Source organism: Euleptes europaea, chromosome 6 (genome assembly GCF_029931775.1).
Source record: "Euleptes europaea isolate rEulEur1 chromosome 6, rEulEur1.hap1, whole genome shotgun sequence".
Taxonomy (NCBI): domain Eukaryota; kingdom Metazoa; phylum Chordata; class Lepidosauria; order Squamata; family Sphaerodactylidae; genus Euleptes; species Euleptes europaea.
Genome location: NC_079317.1, coordinates 68,042,093 through 68,054,727, shown reverse-complemented (window position 1 = coordinate 68,054,727; position 12,635 = coordinate 68,042,093). Strand labels below are relative to the sequence as shown.

At 42.0% G+C, this 12,635-nt stretch overlaps 1 protein-coding gene across 1 annotated transcript in view; it reads right to left on the bottom strand.

Moving 5' to 3' along the window:
* Positions 1 to 12,635, bottom strand: part of PAMR1 (peptidase domain containing associated with muscle regeneration 1) — an 81,444-nt gene that overhangs the window by 55,092 nt on the left and 13,717 nt on the right. Inside the window, exons 2-3 of the mRNA XM_056851182.1 lie at positions 6,869 to 7,045; positions 2,975 to 3,103 (exon numbers count right to left, since the gene is read on the bottom strand). Coding sequence (XP_056707160.1) covers positions 2,975 to 3,103; positions 6,869 to 6,998 — 259 coding nt within the window. The 5' untranslated portion in view covers positions 6,999 to 7,045. The remainder of the gene's footprint in view (positions 1 to 2,974; positions 3,104 to 6,868; positions 7,046 to 12,635) is intronic.

The following is a 12,635-nucleotide window of genomic DNA, read 5'->3' as shown; positions in this document are numbered from 1 at the left end:
GGTGATGCAAGCTCTATGACTCAGCACATCTGTAAATGGGTGATGCAATCACCCTGTATCTCTATGAGAAGTTAGTTACAACTGATCCTGTGCACTCAAGCCAAGGGATTTTACAAGTAGATCACAATGTTGTAAAGTTTGAAAAAGTCCCTTAAAGACAAAGCCAGTCAATGTCTTCATTGAAGCCTTTTGGAGCCAAAGTTCCCACCCTCCCACCCTCCAAAACTGCTATTTCCACCAGGGGTACTGATATTATAGAGATCAGTTGCAATTCTATTCTTAAAAAATTCATTCATACCCTGCCTTTCTCCCCAATGGGGACCCAAAGCAGCTTACATCATTCCCATCTCCTCCCTTTTATCCTCATAACAACACGGTGAGGTAGGTTAGGCTAAGATAGTGTGACTGGTCTGACATCACCCAGTGAGTTTCCATGGTGCTGTTGCCCGAAATATGCAGTCTCCACTTTAGTTGGGGGAACCAGCAACGAGACAGAGGAAGAGGCTGGTAACTGGGATCTTTTTAATCTATGTATACCAGGATTAATCCTGGGGAAAACTCTTAAATAGACAGCTAGTTGTAAAATAAAAAAGGGGTTTTATTGAAAACAATAATAGTAAAGAGTATACTTTCAAGCACTAAGTAAACACACACAAATCATACAAGAGCTAAGGAAACAAGGGTAGAAAATTGGAATAGCTCAGGGACGTGCAATATTTACCATTCCTGAGGAGGTCCAGAGAAGGCAGCATTGAGGGGGAAAACAGCCATCGTTTTCAGGAGCAAAGAAAAAGGAGCCCATTCACAAGTGAGGGTGTATGAACGGATCCAACACACACACACACACATACTATGAATGGCCAAAGGAGTCCGGACTAATATTTATACCTCAAAATGAGTCCTAAGGCAGTATGAAGTAAGCTGGCAGGAAAACCAGCCAGAGACAAAGAATTGATTGCTTTTCTGGGGTCTGAACAAAAAGACAGGAAAGAGTTGATGAGTAGGGTTGTGCAAAAAAAGTTTTTTCTGGTAAATTTCGGGTTCAGATTTTTTCGGCCTGATTTTTTTTGGTAAACCCAAAATAAGCCAAATACCCATACTGGTAAATATGGGTGTTCAACTTATTTTTGGGTTTACTGAAAAATTCGGGTCCATTATAGTCAATGGGGATTTTTTTAAGCTCCTGGGGGTGGGGTTGTGAAGGTAGAGCCCCCAAATTTGCAGTGTGGCTGCAAGGGACTCTCCTTCGACGGTCACCAAAGTTTGATGAACTTTGGGATAGGGAGTTCAATTGTATGGGCCTGCAAAAGGGTCGTCCTCATCCTGCAGGCATTTAAATTGTGCAACCCGAGCTGTCCATCAGGTTGAAAAGTTCAGCATTGCCGAGGACTGGCAGAAAGAGGTGATTCCAGGCTGGAGCCTCAAAGTCTGGGCTCTACCTTCGTTTCTGGGTCGCTTTGTATGATGTCCATGCAAATGAGCTCCCATACAGAGGGGAAAGGCTTAAATACAAGAGAAATAAGGCACAGAAAACATTTCTTTTGGTGGCAAATGACATCCTGTGAAAATGTTCTTTATTGTGGTCATGAAAAAACAGATTCCAAGAGATGGTCACAGTGTGGGGAAACAATATGGAAGCCAGCCGAAGTCATGACCAAGGCAGCTCATGTTAAAGAGATTGCTCATCCATGTGGGTGAGGGAATCTTCGGCTTTATCCCCAGGTTTTTGCATTCGGTAAACCCAAATTTTACCAAAACGGCTAATTTCGGATTTATTTTTGGTTCGAGTTTATCGATATGCCCAACCCTATTGATGAGTCATCAGGATGCAGAAGAATGCCTGGGCTGATTTATTGCCCAGGATGGGTGCAGCTAAGATAGTTAATGGTTAGCTTGGAGCGCTGATTAAATCAACTTAAGGTGAAGCAATGGAGATTAGCTCATTCCATTGTCTAGCCTGGCACACTTTTAGGACATGGGAAAATGCACAGCTGTCAATTATCTTCCTGCCCAAGTTAGACACACAAGATGGATCCCAATAATCTCTGAGTGGAGCAGTGTTCTGCTCTTTGCCAGCCATTGGTCCCTGTGTCTTCATGGCACCTTTTAGCAGGAGGGATACGGCTGCTTACAGCACGATTGGGGATTCAAACCCAAGTCTCCAAGATACTAGTTCGACACTCTTAACTGCTATACCACACTGGCTCTCAAGGATGGTAACCCTATTTCCTTAGGAAATTCATCCCAATAGAGTATGTACAAGAATACATTGGATCAGAAATAGACTCTTCTGACTCTCAAGAATCCAAAATTATAACTGTAACCCTACTCATTTATGTATGTGTGCAATTCAAGTCTAGAAATATAATCCTGTTTTCGCCACTGTTAAGAATTTCGGAGAGCTTTTTGTTGTCACGTTTTATATTTGTTGTCACATTTTATATATGAAATATCATGGAATAGGAACATGCTATTAGTTGCATTTTTATCCCATTCAGCCAAGAACTGGCTCCCAAAGCAACTCACAAAAAATTAAAATGCAAATGTAAATAAAATATAATGTATATAAACAGCTCCCTAACATGGATAGCCCCAGGCTAGCCTGATCTTGTCAGATCTCAGAAACTAAGCAGGTTCAGCCCTGACTAGTATTTGGATGCAAGACCTCCATGGAATACCAGGGTTGTGACGTGGGGGCAGGCAATGGCAAAATACCTCTGAATGTATCTTGCCTTGAAAGTCCCACCAGGGGGCACCATAAGTCAGCTGTGACTTGACAGCAATAAATAAATGAACACATACATAGTTCTACACCTTAACGGGTATTCTAATTAATGCTTGCAGCCCCTTGTCCATAGCCTGGGTCTTGTTCTGGGAGGGCAACTCTTTGGAACTCGCTCAATAATTCCTCTGCCCCCTTCCATGCCATTTTCCCTCCTTCCCCAACAATAAAGCTACCACCGGCAATACTCACTCATGCAATCCCCACCGTACCAGCCTGCTCTGCATTCTGCGCAGTAGATGCCCTTGATGTAGAAGTTGTCTAGTGTTCCTCCCCAGGACCCATTGCGGCAAGACTTGCAGTTTTCAAAAATCATGCAGCCTGAAAGAAGATAGCCCAGTTGGTTAATGGAAGCCCAACTCTTTAAGTGCACAGTGATTCATAAACGTTTATTCTGGAATAAACTTGTTAACCTTTAAGGTGCCACAAGACTCTCTTTTATCTTTGGGTGGGAAATGATGCTTATCATCAACGATCTTCTCAAACAACTATTTGGGAAACCACAGTGCATATGTGTCATTCAACACCAGCACGCCACCAACCACTTACCACCTCTGCCCAGAGCAGCCCACACTCCTCCTCTCTCTTTGTTCTCCAGTCATCATTAAATAGAATCATGAGGATTTGGAAAATTTTATTGGACATGTCCTGCTTGCTGCACTGTGCTTAAAGATACCTGGGGCAGCAAGGAGGGAAGGAGCATTAGCTGGTCTAGCATGGATGCACAGGAGAGGAGGAGAGGGAGTGGTGGTGGAGGCTCCTCAATCCATGGCCTGGGAACACTGTTGCATCTCATCATAGAGCTGGTTCTGATTCCTGCGTATACAAAACCACATTATCAGCATATCAGGCTATTGGCCCCTCTAGCACAGCATTAGATGCTCTGACTGGCAGTGGATCTCCAAGTTCTCCGAACAAGTTCTCCTGAATCCAGAGATCCATTGTCACTAGAGGTTCTGTAGACTGAACCTAAGACCTTTTGCATGCACAGTACTCTATTGCTAAGTTACGGCTCATCGATATCAGACTGACTGTTGTGTTAGCATTTAGTTAGTGTGTATTTCACCCTGCCAGCAACCTGGAGGGGGAAAAAATGTCCCAACCATTAAATTTATTTATTTAAAACGTTTGTATGCTGCTTTTTCACCTGATCAGGATCCACAAGGCAGCACATATATTTATACATTTAAGCAATTAAAATACAGTTAAAAATGATAAAATAATTCAATTAAACTCATAAACAACACTAGAAGGAGGGCCAGTAATGACTATTGGGGTTATGCCAAACAAAACAAAACAAAGTCTTCACCTACTGGTGAAAGACACTAATAAAGGGAGACAGATGAATGAACTGTGAGGGAGTTCAAAAGTTTTGGTGCCACAACCAAGAAAGCCCCTTTCATAGGTTGCCACCCATCTAGTTTCAGATGGTGGGAACAACCAAAGCAGGGCCTCCAAAGATGACCTGAGTGTATGGGTAGGTTCATATGGGAGGAGGTGGTCCTTAAGGTATGCTGGCCCCAGGCTTTATAGGACTTTAAAGGTCAATAGTAACCCCTTGAATTGAGCCAGAAGCAAATTGGAAACCAGTGTAGATGGAAAAAAGATGGGGGAGATATGGTCCCTGTGACTCACTCTAGTCAGCACTCTGGCTGCAGCATTCTGTACCGACTGTAGCTTCCAGATAGTAATCAAGGGCAGCCCTACATAAAGTGCATTGCAGAAATCTAATCTAGATGTTACCAGGGCATATGCCACAGTGGCAAGATATTTTCTGCTCAGGAAGGGCTGAACAGGCTCACCAGCTGAAGTTGGTGAAAGACACCTCTGGCCACCACTGACACCAGTTTATCCAACAGGAGCACCCCTATGCTACAAACCTGCTCCTTTAGGGAGAGTGCAATCCCACCCAGAACAGGGAATAACCCATTTCCTGGGTCAGACCAACCTCCCACCAGTAGCACCTCTATTTTGTCAGGATTACGTTTCAGCTTGTTAGCCTTCATCCATGCCAAAACTTACCAAGGTATGAAGCCACAGTGGGCTAAAAATGCATATAGAAGCAGGTCCAAACCAATGTCATTTGTAGTGACTGAATGTTCTTAATCTGGATCTCTGTCTCAGAGAAGGGCCTGCAGTTCACACAAATACCTCAGTATTATGTGAAAAATGCAATACTATAGTTACAGAATGTAAGCTTTTGGGGTTAACAGCATGGAGCAACTGATAGTGGGTTGCCTTACTTGTGGATAAGTAAAGCTGGAGATACTTGGGTGGATCCAATTATCCTCCAAGGAGCCTTCGTCCAGCCTAACTTTCTCAAACTTAAGTGGCTCTTCTGTTGTAGGAAAAGTCACTCATGTTGGAGGAAGGCTTCTTGATGAATTCCTCCACTCGAGGAAGAGCCACTCAGTTTGGAGGAAGGTTCCTTAGCCAGGAAGAAAGCTTCAAACTTTGCTCAGTGGAGTGGTATGACAGGGGGAGAAACCACCCCACTATACTAGGGCTGGCAGGCACACTTTTTGGACCAAACAGCAAGAATAAAAAAACAAAAGGCTGACTTCGTGGATTGATTATGACTAAGGACAGTGCATCCCAAATCTAGACAGACCAATATTCCCTTGTGTCTAAATAATCTTGCCTATACTTTGAAGGAGAACATGACCACAATATGCTATTGGACTCCTTTTGCTGCATATATGGTATGAGGGTTTAAATATTCTTTAGGTAAACATAGAACAGGAGAACAGAAATCCAAGATGAATAGTTTCAGAGGGTAGCCATTTCGGTCTGCAGTAGAACAGCTAGATTGGAGTCCAGTAGCACCTTAGAAACCAACAAGATTTGGGTGGTACAAGCTTTCGAGAATCAAGGGGAGCTTTGACTCTCGAAAGTGTATACCCCAAAAATCTTGTTAATCGCTAAAGTGCTATTGTACTCAAATCTAGTAGTGAAATAAGAATCCTGTGTCCCTATTCAGCCCTGGGAGGGATGTCCAGTGTTGTGAGCTTGTGAATGAACTCAAATTCTGCAATCATGTTGTAACCTCCCCTTGAGGCTTCTCTGTTTGAGGACTGCCACCCTTAGGTCAGCAATGGAATAACCTGGAAGATTACAATGTTCTCCCACTGTTTTTTTTAGTGTTGTGGTATTTTATATCCATTTATTCTTTTGTTTAGGATCTGACCCGTTTGTCAGATGTAGAGAGTGGAAGGGGATTGCTGACATTTGACAGTATATATAACACTGGAAGATGAACCAGTTAATGAACCTGAGATGGTAAGGTTGGTGTTGTTAGGTCTGGTGATTGTGTTGTCTGAGTGAATACGGGGACAGAGTTGGCATCTTGGTTTGTTACAGGCTCTGGCCCCAGAGTCCGTATCCATGTGGGTGAGAAGCTGTTGCAAGTCTATGTTGCTACTGGATTCAAATCAAGATCAAAAGATGGCGCCCATCTCCAACAGAAATTTACTGTATAATACTATGCAGAAATTTGCCCTTCTAAATCCACTGGTCAATCCTATGCAGCGTTACACCTTTCTAAATCCATTTACTTCAATGGACTTAGAAGTGTGTGATTCTACTTTGGATTGCAATAATCTTCCAGTTGGTTTATCCTTTCTTATCCCCGTGTTGCAGCTTTTCATATCCTTTTACTGAGAGTGAACTCAGCAGTTCCTTTCCGATCTTGTTTAATAAAGCAGTGCACAAACCAGCCCTCGGAGACCAAGGAATTAAAATCTCCATCCAGCACTGAAGCCAAGAATGACTTTACCCTCTGGAGAGCTTCCTGCCATGCATGGTGAAATCCTGGAAACTTTCAGCTCCTGGTGGGAGGTTATATTTCTAGAAACAGGAACATGCTAAAGGCAATATGCTAAATGCATTAACTCTCATCAGTACAGTGAACCATTTGCATTGGCATCCATTCCTCTCCAAGGAGAGAAAAGGCTATTCATCATCAAAGTATGGCAGGCAAAACGAGCTGCATGCTCCACTAAGCTAGCTACAGGAATGGCTGTCACAAGCATGCACAATTCATGTCTTGCATGAATTGGGATGGGACAGGGCAATACAGCAACACACCTGGGTGGATGAGGCAGGAGTCACACTCGTTGTCCTCGTTCCTGCAGCAGGGAATGGTGTAACCCACAATTTCTTTCCGCCCAGGACAGACACACTTGATCTGATCATACTCACAACATTCCCGACACATGATATTCCATTCAGCTCCTGGACAGTTTTCATTGATCACTGTATATTCTGCAAAAAAAGCAAGACAATGGGTCGGAAGAGGGGAAAATAATTCTATTCTCGGTCTAAGTATACCAGAAGTCAGGAACACTCTTTTAGCCAATTGTGAATGCAAGTTATCCAACAGAAGAAAGCTAGAGACAATGAAATATAAAGATACAGACCCCCAAGACATAAAAAATAGACAATATTAAAACAGTAGAATCTGAACTAAACATAAGAAACGCATGAAATTTTAAAAATTGATTCTTGGACACATTATATGGGATACCCATGAGGGGGTCTTCTGATTCATAGAATCATAGAATTGGAAGGGACCACCAGGGTCATCTAGTCCAACCCCCTGCACAATGCAGGAAATTAACAACTACCTCCCCCACACATCCCCAGTGACCCAACCCTCCCCCCGCCATCCAGGATCCCACAATCAAAGCACTCCTGACAGATGGCCATCTAGCCTCTGCTTAAAGACCTCCAAAGACGGGGATTACACCACCCTCCGAGGCAGCGTATTCCACTGTCGAACAGCCCTCACCGTGAGAAAGTTCTTCCTAATGTTTAGGTGGAATCGCTTTTCTATTAGTTTAAATCCATTACTCCGTGTCCTAGTCTCTGGAGCAACAGAGAACAAGCTAGTTCCCTCATCAACATGACATCCCTTCAAATATTTAAACATGGCTATCATGTCTCCCCTCAACCTTCTCTTCTCCAAACTAAACAAACTCAACTCCCTAAGTCTCTCCTCATAAGGCATGGATTCCAGACCTTTGACCATTCTGGTCGCCCTCCTCTAGACACGCTCCAACTTGTCAACATCCTTCTTAAATTGTGAAGCCCAAAACTGGACACAGTGAGGTCTGACCAATGTAGAATACAGTGGTAGTATTACTTCCCTTGATCTAGACACAATACTCCTATTGATGCAGCCCAGAATTGCGTTGGCCTTCTTAGCCGCCATATCACACTGTTGACTCATGTTCAGTTTGTGGTCCACTAAGACTCCCAGATCTCTTTCACATGTACTGTTGTCAAGCCAACTATCTCCCATCCTGTACCTGTGCCTTGTGTTGTTTCTGCCTAGGTGAAGTACTTTACACTTCTCCCTATTGAAATCCATTTTATTGCTTATGGTCCAGCTCTCCAGTCTATCGATGTCATGCTGAACTCTGACCCTACCCTCCGGGGTATTAACTACCCCTCCTAACTTGGTGTCATCTGCAAATTTGATTAGCATGCTCTCTATTCCATCATCCAAGTCATTTATAAAAATATAAACGCACCTTCAGGCACCTGTCAAATGGATGGACAGCAGGGAGAGGGAAGTGAGATACAAGGTTTCCTACCCTGCCTACTGTTTCACTGACCCTTGTGTGGATCAAAGAACCCACACAACAGAGCCAGCCAACAGCACTAGGATATAAGATTTCACAATGGTTTTCCCCAGGTTTCCTGAAAAATAAGACTTGTTTTAAAAACACACACACAAAATCATAACTAACCTTCCCACACACATAACAAAAGATACCAGTGATTTCTGTACATGCAAAGACATTGCAATAAATTAAAAAATATTAAAAGTAATTTATTTTTAAAAATAAAATGAGTTATTTTATTGGGTTACTATAGTAGCTCAAGATGTCCCATAAAAATATGGCAGTGATTGGCAGTACCATTATACAAACAGGTTCATGAATGTGGATTCAACCTTCCAGCCTGCAGAACTCTCCCCCCACCCAATCTGTAAGGTGTTCTTCCATTGTAGTCAGGCTCCTGAAGCTGGAAGAAGGCTTCAAACTTTCCTCAATGGAATGGTAGGATATTGGTTGGAGCCACACCATGGATTTTAAAAAGTTGGAGCAAATTCAGGATTTAAATCTAATGTGGGAATGGGGCAGCAGCTAGTGATTCACAATTACTTGTTTGAGTGAATGTTTTAAATTTATGTGTACCACATTGGGCTGTTACTAGATTTCTTCCAGGGAATGCTGGCTTCCATTTTGCCTTTTAAAAAAAGTCCTAAACTTTATATTTATGTTTTCACTTGTTCCGGCAAAGATATATAACATTGTTTTCTGTGCTTTATATATGTTTTCACCCCCTGCACTTTTCAAATTAGTGGCCCTTTCCATGCTAATCCATCACTCAGATCCATAATTTTCCCTGTAAGATGTTCTTGTTGAGAAAAGGGATGGATGAGTCAACCCATTGGAATATGCAATATCAAGTCATATTTGGACATTTCAAAAATTCATAGCCAATGTTCCAAGAAAGTAATTCATTCTCTTATTAAAACCACTTTGCAGCCTTTAAACTTAGAAGCATATCTCTCTGCACAGGGTTTGGAAAGGGGAACATCTAGGGTTGCCAGCCTCCAGGTGGTAGCTGAAGATCTCCCACTATTACAACTGATCTCCAGCCAATAGAGATCGGTTCACCTGGAGAAAATGGCTGCTTCGGCAGTTGGATTCTATGGCATTGAAGTCCCTCCCATCCCCAAACCCTGCTCTCCTCAGGCTCTAACCCCCAAATATCCAGGTATTTCCCAACCCAGAGCTGGCAAACCTAGGAACATCACATGCAGGGGCACAAACACATGTGTTGTGACAAGCCCTTGTTAAAGCCTTACAGAAGATGAAGGTGTATCCACCACGGCCTGCCTTGTCTATGGGGCAAAGTAGGTTATTGGCTTGGAATTATTTTATACCATATCATCCTACTTGGGGGGAAGGCATTTTACCAAATATTTTCTATATGATTGTACAACCAGATTATGAGCAAAAAAGATTTCTATGCAAATGTATTCAAGCCCCTAAGAATGACGAGCACCTCACTGAATTGGATCTATATCTGCCTTCCAAGTGCCAACATTTAGCCAGAAAGCATTTTAAAAAGCGTAGACTTAAGTTGTTTCTTTTAAATTTCGCAGAGACCAGCTCTTGGCCAAAGTGCTTGATGCAGTTTACAATAAAATGCGATATGCAAAGTTACAATTGTGCTTTATTTGTACCACCAGAAGAAGTCACAGTTGCCTTACTTTCAGTTCCTAGCTTACAGTGCTTCATATAATACAGCTGCTACAATACATTTGATTTTACATAATACACATTATTACTCGCAGACGGCACTCCCAATTATTACAATGAATTATGATTTTTGTTACAACCTTTGTACCTCCTTTTACAATATTGTATTCATTTAATATTACAGCTGAGACAAAAATATTACCATCTTTGATGGAAGCGATTAATGGGTTAGGTCCTCCTGACTAGCATTTCTGTAGGAACAAAGACCTCCACTTGCAGAATATGATTTCCCCACTTTTTGCCTCTTGTGGCAGCCCAAAATGCTCCCCAAACCTGTTCCAAATGCATTTCGAGGTTCTGTAGGAAGGAAAATTGCTGTCTCTGAGCGCAATTCCTTGTGCCTGCAAAAATGCTAGTCTGGACCCATGCCCATATTATTAATCCACTTTCATTACAAAATATCTGTGCTGTTGTCATTTAAAAACCTATTTGATTTTACAAAGCCTGCCAATTTCTTTTAAGGAAATCCCAGACTGAAACAGTTGAAACTGTGACGGTTAGCTAAGAGAATAATTCTGCAGATTGCATCTTTCTTCGGCATGCTGACTGCATTGAGCAAAATGAAATTTAATGGGTTGGAAACGCTGTCAGTGAGTCCCTCAGTCAACAGATGGACCTGAGTACTGTTTCTATGGAGTCTGAAGACAAGAATCAAAAGAAGAGGTTGCAGAGATGAAATAAATGTGATGAGGCTGAAGCGGGTCAGTGCCTTTCGAGTGACTATGCTCTTAGAATTGACCCCTTCCTGAGAAGTGGTATGTTATCTTATTTAGATAGTCACCTACTAAGCAGGACTCAACTACTTTACTCACTTAAAAAGTAAGTCTTTTTATTGATGTACTCCTTTAATTATGTATATATATGTGTATATGCAAGTATTACAAAGTCTTAATATTCAGTAACAATGTATCCAGTAAAGCAAGCAAGTTCTACATACTATTCAGTTTTAAAATCCAACACTTAAAACATAACAGTTAAAGAAATCTGATTTAGTTCAAAGTATCTAATTCACATTCTAGAATAATATATTTGTAAAGCCATACATACCAATACCATCTTCTGAGCCTCCCTTAGAGGTCTGAAGTTCTAGCCCTCTCCCTGCCTGTATTTATACTGTTTCAATCACTTTCAATGAGCTTGACACTACCAAACGAGCAGGAGACAGTTTTATTGCACATGCTCAGTGGCCTCCCATTGTATTACCAAATACGGACTTCCTCTTCCACCAGGCTATTTTGCTAAACTTTAAACAATCATTATTGAGTTTTGTTATCACTCTATATAATCAATTTCATCATCATTCTCATCTCCAGAAAAATGCATTGAGATTGAACCCATTCATTAATTTCGAGCATCTTGCCTTCATGTTTAAATCATAAAATATAATATATTGTTTACATTACATCATTACAGCATCACATACCCTTGGAATATAGAAGGGGAGAGAGCATTTCTGCACTCGAAGTCATTGGAAAGGCAGGAAGCAAGCACTCTGTTCTGTAGCTCAAGAAATACAGAACATGCTGCTAAGCGTTTCTCTTTAGCCATTGAAAAGGCTGGGAAAGGTCATAGAAAAAGGCAGAATGTGCTGCTAGTAAATTGCAATGACTCTGAAGCATTTAAGAGCATAAGCCTCAGGCAAAGAATATCCAGGCTCTCTTTTCGTTTAAAAGGAAATTAAAAGCCTCTGCTTTATGATTTGCAGTTTATATGTGTTGTTGGGTTTTATATTGCTTTATTCCTGGTAAACACAACTTCCTGATTTGTGTTCTCTCGAACAAAACCCCTTTAACCTTCACATTTTTGCTGGGTTTCTGGCTCTGTACTAGTTATTACCAGAGGCCATATTCTTAAAAAGTCAGGCATGTTGAAATCACACTGAAATGAGTCAGATTTGTGTTTTTATGATTCTATTTTATTTATTAAAACATTCACATTCCACCTTACCTTGTGGTTCAAGGCAGCTTACATTAATAGTTTAAAACATTTCCAATTAAACCAGATTAAAATAACAAATCCAAAATCTTTCCTCTCCCACCCCTTAAAAGATACCGGTCAATTCAGACTCCCTGAAATGCTCAGGCAAACAAGGAAGAGTTGCAGCACCTTCAGAAGATCTCCAAGACGGGCCCCTCCTAGGGTTGCTAGGTCCCTCTTCGCCACCAGTGGGATGTTTTTGGGGTGGAGCCTGAGGAGGGCGGGGTTTGGAGAAGGGAGGGACTTCAATGCCATAGAGTCCAATTGCCAAAGCGGCCATTTTCTCCAGGGGAACTGATCTCTATAAGCTGGAGAACAGTTGTATTAGCAGGAGATCTCCAGCTAGTACCTGGAGGTTGGCAACCCTAGCCCCTCCTCATCTCTTGAGTACTCCCAAGCTCTTAACCTGGTCTCAAAGAGCCACCTTCACTCCTTCTAGGACAAGTGGATCCAGCCCTTCTAGAAAATCAGCCTTCCCATCCTTCAGTGTAGACATGGAGGTATTGCATTCCTGCATGCAATGGAAGGTGCAGAAACTG